Source organism: Manacus candei, unplaced genomic scaffold (assembly GCF_025592945.1).
Source record: "Manacus candei isolate 608988 ecotype Guabito, Panama unplaced genomic scaffold, ASM2559294v1 h1tg000023l, whole genome shotgun sequence".
In the NCBI taxonomy this organism is placed as follows: domain Eukaryota; kingdom Metazoa; phylum Chordata; class Aves; order Passeriformes; family Pipridae; genus Manacus; species Manacus candei.
The window spans coordinates 20,961,002-20,982,893 of record NW_026138071.1 but is presented as its reverse complement, the minus strand read 5'-3'; the positions used below and the strand labels follow the sequence as shown (position 1 = coordinate 20,982,893).

The 21,892-nt window shown below is 38.5% G+C and overlaps 2 protein-coding genes across 11 annotated transcripts in view; both read right to left on the bottom strand.

The window, feature by feature from the left end:
• Positions 1 to 1,078: 1,078 nt before the first annotated feature.
• STK17B (serine/threonine kinase 17b) lies at positions 1,079 to 16,341 on the bottom strand. 10 transcript variants are annotated; one of them, XM_051788013.1, is made up of 8 exons: positions 16,242 to 16,341; positions 13,970 to 14,128; positions 10,023 to 10,235; positions 6,021 to 6,165; positions 5,675 to 5,801; positions 4,723 to 4,771; positions 3,187 to 3,366; positions 1,079 to 2,706 (listed from the first exon to the last, which is right to left on the bottom strand). In XM_051788013.1, the coding sequence occupies exons 2-8, from the start codon at positions 14,089 to 14,091 to the stop codon at positions 2,424 to 2,426; spliced, it is 1,119 nt and encodes a 372-aa protein (XP_051643973.1). In that variant the 5' UTR covers positions 14,092 to 14,128; positions 16,242 to 16,341; the 3' UTR covers positions 1,079 to 2,423. The 10 variants fall into 10 exon arrangements, with proteins under 10 accessions (XP_051643973.1, XP_051643974.1, XP_051643975.1 ...); XM_051788014.1 differs by having other exon boundaries at positions 13,970 to 14,125; positions 16,242 to 16,301; XM_051788015.1 differs by lacking the exon at positions 16,242 to 16,341 and adding an exon at positions 15,978 to 16,235 and having other exon boundaries at positions 13,970 to 14,107.
• A 3,344-nt stretch (positions 16,342 to 19,685) lies between these two features.
• The window catches only part of HECW2 (HECT, C2 and WW domain containing E3 ubiquitin protein ligase 2), a 160,953-nt gene continuing 158,746 nt past the window's right edge, over positions 19,686 to 21,892 (bottom strand). Inside the window, exon 30 of the mRNA XM_051787997.1 lies at positions 19,686 to 20,284. The gene's annotated coding sequence lies outside the window, so the exon portion shown is untranslated. The remainder of the gene's footprint in view (positions 20,285 to 21,892) is intronic.

Genomic DNA, 21,892 nt, shown 5'->3' with positions numbered 1-21,892 from the left:
TCCAAAGTAAGTCTGATTCAAGGTATATTTTAAGTTTATATAAAGTACAAATAAAGTCTTCAAAACTTAAAATTCCTTGGAAAAGACCAATTTTCATTTCTTTAAAGATAAGTTAGCTCTAAAGTAGTAAGAAATGTAAACATCAGATACTGTGATAAAAATCTTTAGTAATAAAAACTATGTCATAAAGTGCTGGCATATGCTTTCAGATTTTTCAGATGAAAATAGTTGTAATTTCAATTCAGTAATATTTTTGCAGAATTTGAAAGTGTAACTTTTATAAACATTCTTTTTTACCTTTACAGATTTTTGACATTGTCTTCTTTACCTTAAGTGAACTTTAACTTCTGTGTAATTATGTAAAAGTTTGTGGTTTTAATTTACCCAGTTCAAACTGGAATCCATGCTGGTGGAAAAAACCCCAAAAAAGTTAAATAAGACTCCAACTGAGAAAAGCCAAGGACTTTGAAAACTAAGAGTATAAAGTACCTGAATGCAATCCAACAACCACCTCCTGCAAAGGAATTTTATAATCCTATACACTCTCAGTACCACTGAAAAAAGTTACATGAGAACTAATACATGGAGGAGACTGAGTGTGGTTCATTTAAACCTCGTCATGGGAGCTTTGTACGTGCTCAATATACTTTATTTCACATGAAATTAAGTCTTGGAAAACTTTTACTTCTTCTGGCAAACATAATCTGAAAGATAGTCTCACCTGCCTCACACTTCAGTCTGCTTTTCACTTGTTGACATGAGTGTCACCCAAATCAAGAAAACAGTCCCAAATTCCACCATATACTATGGTGATACCTTATATTGAATCTATTTGCAAAAAACCTATTCTTTCCTCGTGTGAAGGATGATAAAATACAACCTTCTACCAACCATTATGTTCACCTCTCAAACATATATTTTTCCAAGACACCAATCTGCCTAACTATTGACAAATGCACAGGCACACATGAAAAATATTATCAGATTGTGGTATTTTATTATACAAAACAAATCCAAATCAAAGACAATTAAACTTAAGCTCTCAGGAGTGGAAAATCCCAAAAATATTTTAAAGTGACACTTACTTTCAAAATATCTGTAAGAGTTTTAATACATTCCCTGCACAAAAAGACTTCCAGCCTCTGTTACTATTAGGCATTTATTTTGTCAATATTAGTTTCAGGCTGTTTAAGACACCACTGGCAATTGCTCTAAGTCAAGACTCGCTACATAGGCATTTCCTAAGAGCCTAGAAACAGGAATTGGAAGGGACATAACTTAAAAAAAATACCACTGAGCAAACCAAATTAAAAGCCTTAAAACAATTATCAGGTAGTTTGTCTTCAAATACTAACACACTGCAGTCCATTTCTCAGAGCAGGCATGAAGCTGAGTCATTAGGGGTAACAATAATTGACAAAGATGCACTGCACTTTTACATTACAGGGACATAAAGAAAAGTTGTTAATTCCAGCTTCACTGGCAAAAATGGCTATTTTCAGTTTATTCAGTTACTACTTTTAACTATAAAGAGGCTTTCTGTTTTTGGATTCCTTTGTGTGTTTTTGGGTGTTCTTTTGGAAGGGGGTGTTTTGTGGTGTTTTGTGGTGTTCTGGTTGGTTTTTTTAAGATAAGGAAAAGGTCAACACAGGTAGATGATAATATTTTAGAGGTTTTATAACAGCAAACTAATAAGTTCATCAAATATTCACATCAGCATAGGAACCTCATCTTCTTCAATTTACTGGTAAGAAGCCAAGGTCCACTAGCACAAGGACTGACAGTCTACCCGTTTTCTATTCAAGATCTGCAGAGATCCAACACAGCAAAACCACAGAGTGCGCATTACAACCCCTAAGAGGACCAGGTCTATAAGGCAGAAACATTTCCATAACTACTAGTTGTCCCAGAGGGAAAACAGTTTTCCAAGCAACCCCAACAGATTTATCAGTCCCAAAACATACCAACTTTAGCCTCTACTTAAAGTGATGAGAAGGGTCACAAGTAAGTTCAGTAAGACAGCTAGATTCAGTTTCCCTGCTCAGACCAATTTCTTATTAAGGCAAGTCATGAAAGCATGCATGTATTCAACCACGGTTTGGCAAAGGTTGAGTTTAAACAAACTCATTTTCAGGTTTCAGTTAGTTCACTCTAGCGTCATTTTTGGACTAGAAATCGAAAAGTGCAAAAATATTTATTTATATCTTCTTAAAAAAAAATAATTCATTTTATTGGCGCAACAACTCCAATTTCTCAGGAGTTAAATCCACTGCCAGCAATGGATAGAAAAGGAGGCATCAGCATAAAAGAATCAAAGTGCATTTCCAGTACGCCAATGCTACATGAATTGGCAAGCCATAATCTTATTTTCACCACTGGAATAGATTATGCTGAATTCATTTTATAAAAGTCTGCATTACACATTAACATAAGAAGTCTGTCGTGAAGTCTTGGGGATACTGCAATGAATCATCGAAACGGAAACGTTTGGAGACTGTGCTGCTGTCCTCTGGGATGTTTTCTTTGTCTTCCTTGTCGCTACAGGTACCATTACAACTGGATTTCACATTCCGCTCCTCTGAGCATTTTGTTGCGTGTCCTGACATCTGAGAAGAGCAACAGGTTTCTTCGGGGCCGCACAAGAGCGTGAACTCCCCTTGCTGCAACCACAAATGAGAAAGACAGTCCGCTGCTGTGGGTCTTTCCCTTTGAAAAAGAAAAGGAAAAAGTTGCTTTAGTGAATTTCAGAAATACTAAAAACTTAATTAAAATAACTCTGACGCACGTTAAGAAATCTTCAGCAAAACTGACACTAAAGCATCAGTATCACTGTTTTTTCAGCACTACCTCAGCTGCTACAAAACACATAGTTAAGGTTAAGCAGTGGCAACACACATCTAAATGCAGCTGACAGTTTCCCCCAAAGCTGGTAAGCTTTTCATCAGAACAAGGAACATAGTTCCCTTGGAATGTTTTCAACATGGTATATATAAATGTGCACATGCTTATGCTTTTGAAGTCCTATGCTTTATACTGACCATTGTAAATAGGGTCATAATAAATGCTAGTGAATATTCAACCATTAGGATTTCAAGGAATCATGGTATTAGGTATATAAATTAACATTCACTTTCTCTAGGTGCTCCACAAATTTAAGACTGTTGCCTGGAGGAGTTTGTTACTTACTCTGGATTTTTTATGAGAAGTTTTTGAATGAAGTCTTTGGCAGGCTGTGAAACTGATGCAAATGTTTCTTCTGAAAAATCCACATTAACTTGAGATATATTAAGGTAAGTTTCTTGAATATCAGCTCCCACGAATGGAGATTCTTGTGTCAGCAGCATGTATGAAATGACACCAATGTTCCTGAGATAAGAACACAATGTATAATCCTACATGAACATCTGAACAATGTATCCCGTATATTTACTGTGCTGCAGATCAAACTTCCTGATGTATCCCACACTTAGAGAATTAAAAGCATCATGTGACATCTCAGTTTTATGTGATTCAAGCAGGTATGCACAAACACACACAAGGAAAGCATCTCAGTGGAGGCATTTTTGAAAATTTCTTACTTTCAGTACACCCTTTTCTTTCCACTCAGATTGTTAGGAAAGCAAATGCATCACTTTTACACAGCCCTCTCTTGGACATACAGTGATTCCGGAGGACAGAACAGCGGAAAAACAGACTTTCTTATCTGCACGTAAATAAAACCCCAGCTTTCACTACAATTCTGGATGAATTATCAAAGACTGAGATTTAGTCAACCTTTCTGCACATTCCACATCCGAGCTGGGCTACAATATCCTCTTGCTCAGATGTTTTTCCCTAAGAACATGACACATCACGCAATCTATTATAAATCTTAGATGGTTTCCTGATGCATAATAAAAATGTTTTTGTGATCAGACAGATCAGGTCTTAGCACCCATTACACTGTAGAAACTGCAGCTGCTGCTGTGTTTGTCATTCTGAGTAGAGCACCAACAATTTGTTTTTATGTCTTCCCACAAAAGCACGCAAATATTAAGTAGTTAAAAAAACATTCATGAACAGATTTAGTTACTATTATGAGTTGAGGATTTCAAAGGAGCAATTAGATCACAGCAACTTTTAAAACTGAATTTTAATTATTAAGATGCTCAAGAAGAGCATATGAATATTTTATGTTTCTAAGGAAACATTTCAAAGCCAGTCTTTAAACTAACATAGTTCATAAAATTAGTAAGCCACAAATAAAGCTGTGGATCACTTTAAGGTATTTGTCTCATTTTTTATGACTCATTCTGCAAGTATTTCTCTAAAGATAAAAAGTAGAAACTTAAATACTTTTTATCATTTGTGTAATAAAATTATTTAACAAAAGTGGGGAGGAAAGAGAGTGTCCAAGAGAAGCTCATACCTGAAGCTTGTCATCCCAGAGTAACTAATACCTAAAGTATGCTATCCAGCCACTGTTATTGTTCCCTTAGAACAAATACCTATACTCCAGGCTCAGAAGCCACTGGCATTCCCTTCTAAGTGTGCAACAGACCCATTTACAGTAATTCCTTGTAAGCCCTGAGTTATATCCTCCTATCTCTCCCTCTTTTAGTCAGTCCAGCAGCAGAGTATTCTTGGAAGCCAGGAAAAAACTGCATCAGTGTCCAGATCTGGCCCCTAAGTTGTTAAGTGGCCCCCCCACCTCAATAAAATGAATTAAGATATACAACCTACCACATGTCTGTAGCTGTGGTAATAGGATCATAGTTTAGGATTTCTGGAGCTAAACAGATGGAGAGAAGAAAAATGCTTTAATAAATATATTACTCAAACGGCCTTGAATCATACACTACATTCCTGGCATTTTTTTGCCAACCATTATTATGAGACTAAACATGCAGTTTCAATAGTTAAGTTTATTATTTTCAAGCCACAGGAGCGTGAAAAAGTTATTTCTGTTTGACTAGACACACAGATGTTTAATTGAGTCACACTTAAACAGCACTACATGGCCTAAAGAGTCTATTCCTAGCCAAATCTCAAGATGTTTTCTAATCAGAAGTATCCACATAAAACATTCTTCTAAGAGGTTTTGAAGTATATAGCTTTTTTAGGGGAATGCATAAAGCCTTCAGTGTGTTAACACTGCAAAAGCAGATGACCAAGCCAATTTTAGGATCAGTGGCCATTAGCCTATGCTAGATAGTAAGTTATTCACTGTAGTTTGAAGTGCTCTTAAAATTGAGTGTTGGCAAATCATGAAGGAAACCTGTGCCTCACAGAGGGCCAAGTGCTAATGGCAATCTTCCCCTTTCCAAGGAATATTTGAATCTCATTAAACCATCACACTAAACAACATTCCCAACTCAAAGAACACTTCTTTGTGCATGCTAATGCTGTATTTCAATTCTAATCAAAAGAATTTAACAGCCAAAACTTTTTGTTAACAGCTGGCATCACAGCAAGTGCTATGGCACGAATTGAGAGCTGCACTTACTGACATAATTTGGGAATTTGTGGTGCAAATATTCATTGACCACTCTAAAAAAAGAACAGCTCAAAACACGTTGCTTTGTCCTATAATGTTGTTTCTCCAGTAATGACTGGTAAGTTCATAAGCATATTACATGAACTGTTTGTTTTCTCCAAAGCACAAATCAGACATTGTGAAGCAGCTCTTCCATACCCAGATACTCTGTTGTTCCCATGATGTGCCGCAGTTCACTGGAATTCTCAAGCTTCCGGGAAATACCAAAATCTACAATTTTTACATCACCAAGAGGATTGACACTGCTCAGCAAAATATTCTGAGGCTAGAATAGAAAAGATTTAGATCTCAATCAAATGCAACCTGCAAAAAAGCCCAATGTCCAAAATGACACTGTAGGTTCTATTATGCAATGCTTATTGCTAAATTTTATTTAAAAATATTTAATCTCTAACACACTCCTTTTTCTCTTCATCTTTGTTATGTATTTAACAAATTACTTGAATGTAATAATAAATTAAAGTACTAAAATAAAAAGTTTTACCTTTAAATCAAGATGAACAATATTGTTTTCATGCAAGCAGCAAAGTCCTTCAAGTATTTGTCTTATAAGTCTTACAATATCCCTTTCACCAATTCTGTAATCCAGATCTGGGACACACAAGTCAAACATTTCTCCTCCAGCAGCACTGAAACACATTCAAGAACACTTATGTGTTAAGTTTAAATTTTGAATCTTAAGTGAGGAAAAATGCTATATATTGCAATATATATTTATCTAATGTATATTTATAATCTCAGAGAGGCTGGAAATATTATTATTACTTTTTTTTTACATATTTATGCCAAAACACAAAATATAAGCACATAGAAAAGGAAAAAAAAAATCTGATGATGCTTTTTCTTTCCTAGTAGTCAGCAAAAGCAGTTGAGACAGCAAAATAGAACTTTGGTTGAAAATGTCATAAGACTCCGGTACCCTCTAGTGTTCTTTCCTACAAGCAGGTGTGAAGATGCCTTCAAAAAGATGAGTTCTGTCATCATTCCTTAACCAAAGAAGCCTCTCTTTTCAAGTCAAATATAAATTTCTTCCATTAGACCAGTTCATAAATAATGCAAAGCAAGAAAGCCCAGAAGTATTCCTATTCTCAGATTTCAGGAGCAAATATCATTATTTTTTACATGATGTGGCTGTGGTGTAAATGTAATAACAACAACTTAATAACAGCTAGACTGCTAAGGAATATTTCTGGAGTGAGGAAACGGCATACTTGCCTCCTGCCATTCTGATGGAAGACTCAGAAAGGTACCAGGAAGAAAATCTAGCATGCTACTGCTGATTAAATATACAGTTGCCTAGTCAGTTATTGAACAGTCCCTTCCAGAACTCTAGTAGACACAGAATATTGAGAAATACAAGGACTCAGTTCTGTCACTTTTAGTGTAAAAATGGTAGATTTCAAAAATAAGATTGACAAGGTTCATGTTTTACAGAGCATCTCAAGTTCATCTTCCTCAAAAAAGGCTTCCAGAAAACCCTATTAGTACAGTGTAAAGCAGCATGGAAATAACCATGTTGCACGTGGTTTATTAGTTACACTTCTACCCTTGGCCACAGCATCAGCTGTTTCCTTTCAGGCTGGGTTTGAAATCATTACTCAGCCTGCTCAAACTGCCTGAAGTTTCTCTCCCTTAAGAATAAAGAGCTACCTCAAAACTACAGATCAGTAAGCCTGATCTTCAATGCTAACAAAATGACAGAATCTATAAAAAAGTTAGATGATGGACAACACAAATAAGCACAGTCATAAACCTGCTCTGTGAGGTGTCCATGATGTCTCCTCTAGCTGGCTTTATGACAAAATGTAGATGAGGGAAAAGATGTAGATGTCATTTACTCCAACTTTAACAAGGTTTTGACACTGTCTCCCACAGCATTATTGTATCCAAGTTGCATTATGGTCTGGATGGGTGGACACTCAGATGGGTAAAGAGCTGAAAGCTCTGCAGGAAAGATTTGTGAGTCCTCAGAGACAGCGAGAGTTGAAGTGCAGGAAAGGTCAGCAGCACCTTGGGCTGTAATAGCAGGAGCACAACCAGCAGACTGAGGCAAGTGACACTACCCAGCACACCAGACCACTGCTGGAATGCAGCATCCTGGTTTGGGCTTCCCAGGTCAAGGAAGACGTGAACAAGCAAGTTCAGCACCAACAGAGAAAGCGAGTAAAAGAGCATCAGATGCCCTGTGGTGTATATAGATAAATAACCTAATGGAACACCACACAATAATACACTGAACTAGCAGGGATAGCTCAGAAAATTTTGACTGAAAATCGTTAAGAAATAACAGGACCAATGTGCAGAGCAGTTAAAACACACCTGGCTATCATCGGGGGGCTACTGAGAACAAGCAACAAAACAATGCTCAGTATAAAACCTTAGCATGTAGTTCTGCTTCTGTATCTTCATTTATGTAGGATTAATGAAGATACAAAGAAAGGCAAGTCAGAGGACAGACAGTTGCTTTACAACAACAACAAAAAAAAACCAACCAAAGAGATGCTTACTCTTCAGTTTGGATAGAAGATTGTGGAGAAGTGTACAAGTGATGCTTACAAAAACACTAAAGTTGGTTTAGAGACAAACAAAAACTATTATTCACCAGATCCTACAATATAAGAACTAGGAGGCATCTGATGAAACTAGCTGATTAGTTTGAAAAAGATAAAAGAAAATATTTCTTCACACAGAAGATAATGAGCACCTGGAATTTATTACCACCAAAGTAGACAGTATCACCAGGTACAAAAAAAGGACAAAACGCATTCAAAGACTCGGACAGGTCCATAAACTAAAAGGAATAAGCAGAAAGGTATTCTCAGTACAATACCTCTGTTTGCTGCAACAGTGCAAAGAGAGTGAAGAGTAAAAAGTGGGCAGTTATATGCTCCTTAGCTCTTCCTATAGAGCACCTTCCTACAGCCACTGCTGGAAATGGCAGGTGAGACAGAGCTCTGATCTCACTCTGCAGAGCCTTTCTTAGTTCTTCAGTGTACAAACTAGATAGACCTGGAAATTATTACAGTTGCACAAAGAGCTAGTAGAGCTGCCAGGTTTCTCTCTGAGTAACTGGATTCTTCCTTTGGCCCTCACATTAGAAGAGTAGCAACCTCCATGGTGGGGTTTTTGAAAAAGTATTCATATCTTTAGTGATTCCCTCTACAAAGATGGCCTTACTAAGAACTAGCATCCATTTCACCTTTATTAAGAAAATGTGCACTAACACAAACTGACTCTTACTCCTACATCTTCCAAACCCCAACAACACATAACAAGAGCAAGGAACATGTGCAGGGGGGAAAAATACAGCTGAAGATGAAATGCTTATAAACTATTTTATAAACTCATTTCTTGCAATTCTTTTCAAGTACTGCTTCAGAGTTCTGATAAAGAGAAATGAACATGAAAAGCTGTTTATTCTGCTACAGGGGAATATAATTTAAGTGTGTAATCCCCACAAAAGTAGGAACACGTTACTGCCAGACTTCAGAACACTACAAGGAAGTTACACCATGAACACCAATGTAGCATAAGGAAGATGTTTCATTACAGAGCTTTAATAAGCAAGAGAAAGCTAGCTTAGCTGAAACAGAAGCAGGAAAATCAGTATGGCTTTTATGTGAACTTGCACTTTCAGAAGTTCAAAACTTGCCATCTGGACTTTGTCTTGACTTCTACATTATTTATTATTTTAACCTTCACAGAACAACAAATAATATGTTAGGGATCATCTAGTTCCAGGAAAAAAAGCTTTTAAAGATAGAATCTAGCTACATTCTTTGGAAAATTTGAAGGGATTTATCATGGTGTATGCAGACCACCATTAACAGCACTTCAAATACTTTGTACATGAAAATCAAAGCCTAGAGAGATCTAACTTCCAAATCTGCCTTTTTGTTTCCTACATTCCAAACAAAAATGTACAGCAAATATGAGAGATAATTCAAATTCAATGCCCAAATTAGACTTTTTTTTTTTTCCAGATCTAATGAGAAGCTTCAGGGACATCTGAAACAAATATGGGAATTTTTTACAAAACAGTTCCAAAAGCCAAACAGTTTCAAAACAACAAAACTACTAAATTTAGAAGCTCAGAACCCACAAAGCAACTACAAGTCTCCAGTAACCAAAAAGCATCAAGTGCTAACTGAAGTTCACAGAGCATAGACGTGCTCAGCTTCTTTGAAGTCTGTGTACTTGGTATCAGCACTGGGCTATTCTATTTTTTTTTTTATCATTTAAGATGCATCAAAGCACTCTGGACTTTCGATGGGATTCAAGAACATTATCTCCAGTCAACTTGCCCGAAACACTCTTAAAGCAAAAAATATAAAGATGCTTAGAAAGTATATCCTAATGAAATATTAGCATAATATATACAGTGTACTGTTGTAATTCTGGGGCATTCAGGCAGCTCATGCAAAAAATTAGTATACTGAAAGATTTTTAACTACAAATGTGGAACATCTGATGAAGGCATACTTACTATTCCAACACCAAGATGATTTCATTTGCTGTTTCATAGACTTCATGAAGATTAACTATGCGAGGATTAGATTTCATTAATTCAAGTACAGCAATTTCATGATGAATTTCTGCTTTGCAGTCTTGGCCTCTTCTTCTCTTCTTTAAAAATTTAGCTGCATACTCTTGGCCTGTGGATTTAGCTATACATTTTCTAACCACAGCAGATCTTCCTCTACAAAATAAAAGGGAAAACATTAAGACCCAAGAGATAAAAAGCACAGAAATTACCACTAGAAATAAGAGGGCATGACAAATAACTAGAAACAAACAAAAAAATGTAGTAGGGAATGCCATGCTTGGCCTTTTCTTACATATTCCCTGAACATTCACTTTCAGCCACTGTAGAAGAAAGGATACTAAGCCAGATGAAGCTTTGGTCACACCCAGTAAAATTCCCTTTATAAAGACTAGGTAAACACTAAATCAGATATGGGGTTACAGGAACATTCTCACTGTAGGATCACAAAATAACTCCTCTGGAAAGGACTTCTGGAGGTCTCTCAAAACCTCCTGCTTAAAGCAGGACCAGCCATGACATCTTACCAGGCTGCTCAGGGCTTTGTTCAGGTTGGCAATACTATACTAAAAAACCCTCAACCTCCTCATAACACCTACAGGACACCATAATGAACAAAGCAAACCCCCTGTGAAATGCAGTCAATGAACACAGAAAATAAAGTATATTTATATGTACAGGGGGGCAGGGAGGTTTTCAGTGCAGAAGATTTTAGAAGTCATAAAGAGAATTTCCCTCCACAAATCATGTGGTACTGCTACAAAAATCTCAGGTATCTGCAAAACGTTGAAAAACATCTTAGCAGAAAAACACCCAATACTTGGCATTCTCTTCCTCAATTACAGTTAGACAAAGTGTGCTGCTTTATTTCCTAGCCAACTGTTTAGGTATGGAAAAAAAAAATGTATTCTGGTAAAGAAATGTTTTTAAAAAAACCCACATACTGTCATTAAAACACCAAGCTGATCATTTTAAAAAAATTAGGGGAAAAAAGTTGCAGTTTTTTAAGCCAAGTTATAAACTCCTGAAAAAAACAAAATTTTATAACCACTACTACTGCATTCCCAGATATGCCTAGTTGCATTCTTGCAAAGTGTTTTCAAATGATACAAGAAACATTATTTATAAAAAAAAAAAAACTTGAAAGGCTAAAATAAATTGTCTGAAGTTCTAAAAACAGTATAAAACTATGCACAAAGATCTACACTTATGTAAAAAAAAAAAAAGCCTTTCCACCCATATTTTTGTTACCACAGCATACTAAGAACAAACTTAATGGAACAGCTCGGCATGAGTTATTTGAGTTGTGGTTTTTTTAACTAAATTAGCTACTTTAGTAGAAAATACTGTGTTGCCCTGCTTTGCCTTTTTTCTGGTGTAAAAGCCCCAGTGCCTAAAAGGAATATTTCCTTAAAAAAAAAAAAAAAAAAGGCATGTCTGAGCCTTTTTGAAAAAAAATCTAGACTTCAGTGTTTAATCAAAAAAGGTATGAGCATCTCATGAAAAAAGTAAGATTTTCATAAGACATATAACCAGATATTAAGTAGTCTGCACAAACCTGCATTATTAAACACATAAAGTTTACCTCTAATCATACTACTATAAATTACTTAGAAAAAAATTCAACAAGACAGTTGCTGTCATCATTTATTTCTACATAAATTAGTTGTAGGATTTCTCTGGCCTTTTTTTAAAGCACTAGATTTAGAAAGGCAAGGGTACAAAATTCAAAGGAAAAATTAATTTCAGTGGTGGAAGTTATTTACAGTCTGATACAGGCACACTCTTCATTTTAGCAATATTTGTAAGCCTGCAATTGCCAGGTTCTTTCCCAATTGTTAAACCAGCTAATTACTGCAGAACATTTTAAGTTATTGAGATGAATTTCATTACATACCAAAGTTGAAAATACTCCCTGCCCCAGTTTACATTCTTGTTTTAACATCACATCACCCTGTCAACCACAAAAGTTTCTCTAAAATTACCAAAGGGGAACTGGTTGAGTTTCATGAGAACAGTAAGATCTTCCCTGATAGTTTTGGCCCATATTCCCCCTGGTTGCTGCGGGTTTAACAGCTTTGAAGGGTCAGTGGCATCTCCAGATTGATGATGTAAGAATTTCCACTTGTTTATACTCTATTTGCAGTGTGCCAATTAAGACAAAGTTAAGACAGAACAGTTCTTTTAGAGCAGTGGAAATTGCCCCAGAAGTGCAAAGAAGTCAGGTCGGAAGTGCTGCACCGAAGCAAGCAGAGTAGTTCCCACTCCCTGCTGCCTGCAAAGCAGCTGCATAACCATCACTCTTCACAGCCCAGTTTTACAAGAAAAACTGATTTCAAGATGTTTTCATATCTCAAGTTATAAACCACAGAAATCTAACAGCTTCAGAAGAAGCCAAGCCATGCACACACCAGGGACAAAACTACTAAACCCACTAAAGAGAACCCAACCTGCCAGCTTCGTGAGTCAGTGTCTTAAATACCAAAGGACCTAGCAGATAAGGGTGTGGGAGGAAGAAATGGGACTTGGGAAGCTTAAGCAGAGAACAAAAGAACTATTTACTACATAATCTGAAGAGGAAGAAGAAAATTGCAAGTGAAAAAAAAAAGCATATTGAATCTTTTAGATGGGCTACAAAGAAAGATGGATTTTACATCACTTACGAAGCATTTATACACTGAAAACATTAAAAAAATATACACACAGGCTAGGAAAAATCAAAAGTATGTTTGGAAAACATAGTACTCTGCTTCTGTTTTCTCTGCATTTTGGCACTTGTTTTGTTATGCCTGGTTTTGCATGTAACAAAGTGTTAAAGAATCCAGTGTTCTGGAATCCACAGAAAAATCCATAGTTTTGTTTGTTTTAGATGTCATCTCACAAGTACCTACAACAAAATCCAGCCTTTTAACAACACTGGAGTTCTAGAGGATGGCGCATATCAACTGCTTCTGCAGAGCCCAGATTTCAAAAGCAGAGCTGACAACAGTTAAGAAAAGAGGAAAGTTATGGGCTGCAATGTGCACTTCTGCAAAAGTCTACCAGATAAAGCACATGCTAGAAAAACAGAAAGAACCCAAGAGAACAATGAAGGCCAAAGAGCTTACAAAAACACATACAGAAGAACATCTCTGCTGACAAAACAAGCTGCAGGTGCAAAGGGTTGCTGTGTAGCCCAGCAAGGCACAACTGTGAGACTGACCCTTGTCACTTCTGTTCCAAGGAGCGTGGACACACGACCATGGCATTATGTTTGCATGGCTTTACACCCAATTCACCAAATATTTTCAAGGTGTGAACTAACACAGCGATTTCGAAAAACACATTCACTCGTATGTCTGAAACAGGATCACAAATACCAAGAGCTTGGGGTTTTTTGTTATTTCCTATTTTACTGCTGCAAACATGAGCAAGGGAAGAAGGCTGCAAAACTACTCTGAAACAGCAGGTTGCTCGAAATTGCTTGAGGGTGGGGAGAGAAAAGGTTTTATGGACTTCAGAAAATTCATCCAAACAACTGGATCAACCAACTCAAAATCCCCATTCTTTGTCTATGTCATTCTACGTCATCTCCTCTTCAGTCCATGTACCTGAAATCTGATGTGTGACTAGACAGGGAAAACGCAAGAAAAGGAAGATAATCCCAAATCTACATGCCTATGAAAACATCTCTCTGATGTGGAAAAGGTTGGCAACTTATGTCTCACTGTACCTTTTTTCCTGGTCCCCAGAGAACCCACTGGATGCTGCAAAGAAGAGGACTGGGAAGGATACTTCATTCTCCATCTACTACTATAAAAGTTTGCCAGAAAAATTCTATCACTGTACAAAGAATTCTCCTGCAGCAGAAATTTCTCCTGCTAAAATAAAATACACAGGAACAATCTTACCTTCCTAGCTGTTTTGATTCAAGAGTATAAAAATTGTGGAAATTCTCTGTCTTGATTGCTGTGTGCAGAGGTGTGTCTAACAAGCCAGAAAGGCTTTTATTCTCCAACTTTCTTCTTGACATTGTCAAGAACAGGTCTCTCCCTTCCACCAGTCACCTGCTAAAGCAAAACAATTAAGAGTTTTAGAAATTCCATAACTGCAGCACAGGCAAGTATACAAATATTAGAGTTTAGGTCTATAAAACTAGAATAGCTGTAACTTTGTTCCATAGTTACCGGAAAACAACACTTTTATTCACTGTAAAAATAAAACCCAAAAGGAATACTAATCAAGACATGCTATTTTAATAATTAAACATTTGAGATAAGCTGGGGTTTTTCCCCCCCTGGAGCATATCTGTAAGACATTAGGGATAGGTTTCAATTCTAATAAAAATGCTAATAACTACTTAACTATTAATGATATGTACCTTCCTTTTAGTCTTTCTGAAAATAAGCTTTAACACTTCTTTGGATTCTGGGTAAATTTCAGTACCTTTATACTTTTAACTGGTATTCTTGTGGGAAGTAACCAAAACTCCTTCCTGTTTGTTGACTGCAGCGTAGCAGGAATGGGTAACAACAGGACAAAAGTGTTTTTTCCAGTGGGAAGATTCACATTTCTTATTAGACTCATCCATAGCTCATCTAAGTTTCATTTTTAAGGCTAGATTAATTGTCAGAAAGCAGCATGAATAGACAATGTTCTCTTTGCAAGTTCAGATCATTGAAAATCATTCAGACGTAGTAATTCTGATTAAATTATCTTAATAAACCAGCAGAACAGCACATTATGAAGATACACCCACCCACATTAAGTCTACTACTGTTAAAAATAAAACCAAAGCCCATAAAAATACTAGATTTTGGCATTCACATTTATAGGCCTGAAGCATCTCTTCAGGTAAAATGCAAAAGCAAGGCAGAAAAAGGTTACTGAAGGATAACAGAAGTTGTAACTGATGGCTTTTTTTAAGTTAAAGAGCAGGTTTGCCTTTATTAGCAATGAAAAAAAAAACAACAAACACAAAGCAAATTACAGTTTAGGGACAGTTAGCAAACTCACTTTCACTTTTCAAATGACAGAAGTGCACTATCAGAAACTTCTGGGGGAGCACTTGAACTAGTTATGATTCAAATATAATCCAGTACCCATCCAGCACTGTTCACGTTCCCATTCTTGGAACATGGATGTTCACACTGGCACAATTTTGGGTTCAAATCATAATACAGGCTTTAGCAGGAAACAGACCCAAACTACACAGTCTAAAAATATCTTCAAAGTATCATTTGATAAGCATCAATTAGCTTCTTTAAAAATTATCAAGAGGCAACAGTACAAATACACAAGTCTCTGAATCACTTTTTAACAAACATGCATTCCTTTTCCCCCAATTATATGACAGTTTATCACTTAAGAGGCCGATTCTGATGTCTGAAATTTTATGTGACTCTCTCTAGTGCTGTACTCACTAGATACACTTGAACAGTTAAAGTTATCTCCCTACTGCAGTACTTCAGCACAAAAATATTTGTATTAGATAACTGACTGAATTGATTAAAAGCTTACCATTATGAGTTTATTACCATTATCAGCTATATTACGTAAACCTTAATTTTATATCTTCATTCTTACAGAGTAACTATTAAGGAGAACTTCTGCCTTCTGTTGCACTGACTTTATTTCTCCGGTAAGACACCACATCTCTCCTTTTTTTTAGCTCGGTATCACAAAGAATAGAGAAAAACATATATTCACAGCAGGCAGAAACCCACATGAGATCCAATTAGCTGTGGAAAAAAAGAAGGCACAAATTCTAAAACATTAACTATTTCCAAAATTAAAGGCGATACCTGTATTATTACACATTGCACCAATGTGTAACAGACATCAGAAATGTGGTTCCTACAGAAATCTGCAAGACTCTCATTAAAAAGAAAACTTCCCACTAAACTACGGAAGTTCAACCAGGCAAAAAAATCACCTCATTTAACTATTCGCGAAGAAGTCAAGTCCCCGCTCCGGGCCGGGGAAGGCGTTTGGCAGCGAAGGACCACGGGCGGCCACCAAGGCGGGACCGGGCCGGTGCGCGCGGTACAGCCCCGGCCGCCTTCACAGGCAGCCCCGCGGGGCGGGGAGGCGCGCACCGGCGGGACTCGGCACCGGGCTGGGGAGGCAGCGCCCAACACCCATCGCCCAGCGGAGCAGCCCCCCGGTCGGACACACACTCACCGCTCCTCGCTCGCCGGTCCCGGCCGGCCGCGCTCCCGCCGCCCTCCCGCTCCTTCGCTCGCTCTCGGCGTTTGAAACGCGCAGCCCGCGGGGCGCGGCTGCCCCGGCCGCGCGCGCGCCCGGCCCCGCCCACCCCGCCCGCCGAGCGGCCAATCCGCGCCCGGCCGCGCGCGCCCGGCGGCCCCGCGATTGGCGGGAGCGGCCCCCGGGGACGGGGAGCGCCCCCTGCCGGCTGCCCCCGCGGCGCGGCAGGTGCCGCGTGCCCGGCCCGCGGGCCCGTGAGGGCCGGGGCACCGCCCGGCTGGGCGGCGGGGCAGCGGCGGGACGGCCCCTGTGTGCCCCTCAGATCCCGGAGCCGCGGGACCTGGGGCCGCGTCTGCAGCGGTTCCGCTCCGCTGGGGTCCGGGGATGTGACAGAGCCCCGGCCGCGGTGGCACAGCCGTGTGCGCTCCCCGGCCTGGCCGCTCGCGGTTGGGCTCATGACGCAGCCGGCGAGGTTTCGGGCGACCGCAGCGCTGTCTGAGCCCGGCTAAAAAACACCCTGGGAAACCACTGCTCACTGACTTCTGCAGGGAGCAGAGCGCTTTTCAGTGCTTTTAGACAAGTACACGTCTCGCACGGAGCCTGCTTGACAATTTCATGCACTGCGCCTTCAGAGCCTCGTGTTTCGAGCCCAGAAGAAAAAAAAAAAAAGTTAAAAGACTTTAACTTGTAGTTTCAAAGACCCTTTCTGAGGATTCAAAATAGCCCAGAGCATGATTTAGAAATAAGTTGAAGTTAGAAAGAGTTCTAAAATAGCTGCAATTTGTTTGTCAAATTGATTTTCTCTGAAGCAATCCAACCAGCTGCTCTAGAAATTTGCAAACATCCGTTTTAAAATAGATTTGTCATGAAGGCAGTAATAGTAATGTAGCATAAGAGTTTAAGTTCTGTATTTAATTTCAGCAGTGCACCATTAGAAGTACTGGGTTAATTTTGTTTATGTCATGGCACTGCCAGTGAAATGGGTAATTGCTGTGTTAATGGTGAGTAAAGTACATAAGTCACGTTGTCACAGCTTGCATTAAGATGAAAGTAGTATAAATGAAGATAAGATATGCACTTTGAGAAAGCAGAAAGTATTCTTGAAGAGTTCAGAATATGTTATACCATGTAGCTGACACAAATATCCCTACTAAGAGCTGCCTTTCAATGGAAGCTCCTGCTTCCATCTAGATTTTTTAGCACTTTGAGCTGTGGGTATTTTTGATAAAATCAGTCTAAAATCTTTACTGTCTCCCACAGAGTTCCACCACATGACTCAAAGTGTGCAGAGTTTGAGATCATTATAACCTTTTCTTCATTATAACACGATCTCAAATACATCTGTCAAATAAAAATACAACATGTGGACAAGGTTGGTTTTGTTGAGGAGTGCTCTTTGTGCAGTATGAAAAGCAAGCAGCATTCCGAACATACCAAATGATCCACAGAGTAAAATTAAATGATGACCACAATTAAGATGTTTTAGGTTATTATAGCAGGTGGTGCCAAGAAGTAAATGACAGTGCTTATGTTTGTCTCCTTAGCTGCTTGTGTGCCTTTACCAATTCTTTTCAAGATTTGCTCTACTCTTCCTTGAAGTTTTGAAAACCAAGCAAATACTAAAAATGCTTTGTGACATGCATGTTATTGTAGTCCTGGTTATCTGTTTATGTAATGCCATAGAAACATGAATGGCACTTAGAGAAGGGTATAATTGACAGGACTCCACCCTGAGGACTTTGGAATTTTACTTAGATACACCACAACTGAGAATGACAAACAAGGGGTGGAGAAGGGGGAATGGTAGGCTGAAGGTCACAACAGTACAGGATCATGAACTATTATTATTCCTAATGTATACACCTGGTCTTTGGGATAATTAAAAAATAGTAATTAAAGGTGTTAGCTTCATAATTCCCATTCTTAGTTACTTCTTCTCTTGCTTACCTTGATTACCTACCCATTATGAAGCTGGCTTTTTAGAGTCTTTAGAGGCTTTCAAGATAATAACAATTTCTTCTTGACCAGTTATCCATCTAGCAAAGCTGTGATGTACAGCTCTCGTAGATCAGAACCACAGGTGTTTTAGGGAGCTAGCCTTATGGAAAAAGCTCAGCTCCCTCAAGGAGTGCTGATTTCAACTCAAATCTGTCACAAGGTTGATGTAGTTTGGACTGAATAGATGGTAACCTACCCTTCCCAGCAGGTAACTGTGTCATGGGGGTGCAGGGCAAGCACACAACTTTAGGAGCCACATAGCTGGAAGCTGGGAATGTCTGATCGGCCTTCTCCAATTTGTTTGTGGTAACTTTTTTGACAAGACAACACCCTGAGCCGTAGCACCAAAAAAAGGCCTCAAAAAACATGAGGCCAAAGACTAACTCCAGCAACCTTTTAAGCCTCTTTGCAGCACAGCCCTTCCACAGCGTGGTGTGTGCTTAAGTACCACAACACCACATGCAAAACAGCAGCTTACCTGAGCATCTCCAGCATCCTGCAGTTAAAACTCATGGGGAAAAGATACACATCTTCTACATGTTGCCTCTACTACTGCAGCCTTCAAGAAGCTTGAGCAAATCTGCCTGAAAAACGGGTGATGGTTGTTCTGCAAAGTAGTCAGAGCCATTTGCTTGAGGAAAGAACATGGAGTTGGCAGGCCAAAACAGCACACAGAGTGTGGCAGGCCAGCTGAAAAATGTGCTGACTCGGTGCATCTCAGATCATAGCATAAAGCAGCCTGTCTTAGGGGGGACACTCCTGTGCTTACCAAATGTTTTTCTCACTCTGTGGGGATAAAATAAGCAACACCACCCTATAGTGGTGGCATTACCCATGCCTCAGATATCTGCCAGAGCACTGTTAGGTGAAGCAACCTCTCTGATACCAAACAGTAACCTAAAACAGGAAATAAAGCACAGAACGGTTTTTTACCACAGGCCTCTCAGAATCAGCACAACACATCCTGCCATATTTGCAGTTCTGGACATGAACTAATAATTGAATACAGATACTACCCTTACCCAAAAAGAATTACCATGTTCTTATTTAATACAGGTCATTTAAAAAAAAAACAAACTGACTTTTCCTTTTTTTTTTTTTTACCTGTGCCACAATCTCTGCACCACCTTCTCACAAAAGGCAAACCTCAATCCAGTGGGAAAAGTCTCTAGATTTCAGCATGAGCTCCATACCAGTTCCAGTGTTTATACTGAGGGGAAAGTGAGCAATTGTGCAATATGTAGTGTCATTTATCGGTGACCTGGATGAAAATATGAGTCTAACATCAAGAATGACAACAGAAAACAGATTCTGAAAGGGCTCCAGTCTCAAAGCCTGACCTCTTCCCACAGCAGCTCTCCTTCAGTGATTTAAGTTAGCTTGCATCACAGCTCTGGTAGCAGCAGGAGAATGCAAAATTACCTTCTAGAAAAAGATTAAAATAATAGAAATATCACTTAACTATCAGATTCTATAAAGAGTTTACATAACACAAAAGAGAAGTGACAGCTTGCCATTTCACCATTCTCCTGTGTCTTGGTGGGGAGAACCCTTGCCTAAGTGCTGGTGAAAGACCAGTATCTCTTACTGGAACTATTATTATGCTAGAAAAGTAGAAGGAAATCTTGGGTGAGTGGAGGGGGAGCACTGACTTTTATTCAAGACAGAAAAATGCATTTTTCCCTGAAGATATTTCCCTGTGAAAATACTGTGCTTTCCTGTGTTACAGCCAGTCAAAAGCTCTGTGTTGCTCCAGTCAAAAGCAGAGCCTCTTACACAAAGCCTGGGCCTCTCCAATGTGTTACCTGTGATATCTGGTGCTTGGTTCATTTGTCATAGGGGGGTTTGTTCATATGTAGTTCTTATTCAAATTATGTTGCATATGGCTGCAGAATCCTTACTTTCTCCCCTTCCAAAACGATGATTTGTAATATGCCAGACGCCACAGGCCACCCAGATAGGACTTAGAAAAGGTGATGTCACAAAGAGTATCTTGTGGTTCTTCTAAACGTTTTGAAATGCTGCAAAGGGCATAGAACGATCTAGAGATAAAGGTACTCATTTAAAAAATGATGTTACAGTATATTCAGAGGCACAATAAAAGAAGTTATTTCCAAAGTGGATTTTGTAAGAAGATTTATTTTAATTAAGTGATTTCATGATGAAACATGGTCTTAAACAAAATAGAGATCAGTATGAAAATAAAATTATACACAGAAAAATCTTTTCCCCAAATGTTTTTGAGTAACAGGAAATACAACACAACAGTCCTGTATTCAAATTATGTAAATCTGTGAGCAGTCAAACATTATAGTACATTCCTTGAAGCCAGGCACAATGAAACACATTGTGCGCCCCTGTAACACACTCAACACATTTTCTAACTGTTCTCTCTGCCTCAAAGAAAAAAAGTGAAATGTAATGCAATGGAAATGGAGAAAAGGACACAGACCATCTTAATGCTTGAAGCACATATTCCCCATTTAGTGTTACGTGAAAGACATATACCAAATTCAGATGAAACTTAAATTGGCTTGTAGAAAGATAGAAAAACTTGGTATTGTATTTGATATACAGTCTTGTGAACACTTAACTGAAAAGTATGGAAAGGATTAAAAAATACACCGTGTTCTACTTAAAGCTTAGAAATAAATACGCACTCTGTATTCTCAGTGCCTGAAATTCTTTAAAAACAAAGAACTTGTTATAAAATTATATCAAGTAATTGTCAAAAATGAGGGAGATGCACCTATATACCTGTTAGATTCTGGATGCCTGCATCCCCACTACAAAAGCTTGTAAAACTATATGCCCTTTCAAACATGCAGAATAAACCAAACTGTAGCCTAGTCAGGGCAGGAATATCAGCTGACTTGGGGGTAGCAGTATTCCACACCACATCCCTCATTACCTTCTTGTTCTCTAAAGTTCTCCCTTCCCATACTGTACCAGCCCTTACAAGTACAAATGTTCAGTCACTTATACAAAAAGCAGCCTTTCTGATCAGGATTCACGGATGCCCTCAAGGCTATGTCATTCCAAGATTACAAAGAAAAAGCATCCTCCTAATATGATTTATGTACTTAATATTATTAGAATTCTTCCTCTCCCTGCAATGCTGATAATAAACAGCAGTCTCCTGAGTGTTGCAGACTCATTGCAGAAAAATGTCCTGCTGTATGGAACTACTGAACCATTATGGTTCAATGTACTAGTTGTCTTCTCATTTAGGACTCCAAGTTCATATCAATTCTTACCATCTCAGTTACCGTGTTGAAGAAGAAAACTCGCAAGGAATTCTTCTTTTGACTCTATACTGATGCATCCAATAGACTTGTCTTCTAGGTAAAGAGCCAGCTCAGCTTTTAGGTAGAGAGCCCCATCCTGAAGTCTTCCTACAGTATTTTTTCTGATAATGTCATTAGAGTGTGAATGGAGTCAAGACTTGCATCAGCTTGGCTAAAGCTAACTAGGTCATTGAGAATATTTTAATTACCTTAAGTAAGCTTTAGAAATGGCATAACAGTCCCTGTCTTTGTGGAAATGCATGGTTCTTACACAACCGTAACACAAACCCCAAGCATCTAAGAAAAAAACTAAATAAAAATCTGCATTTCAACACATCTAAG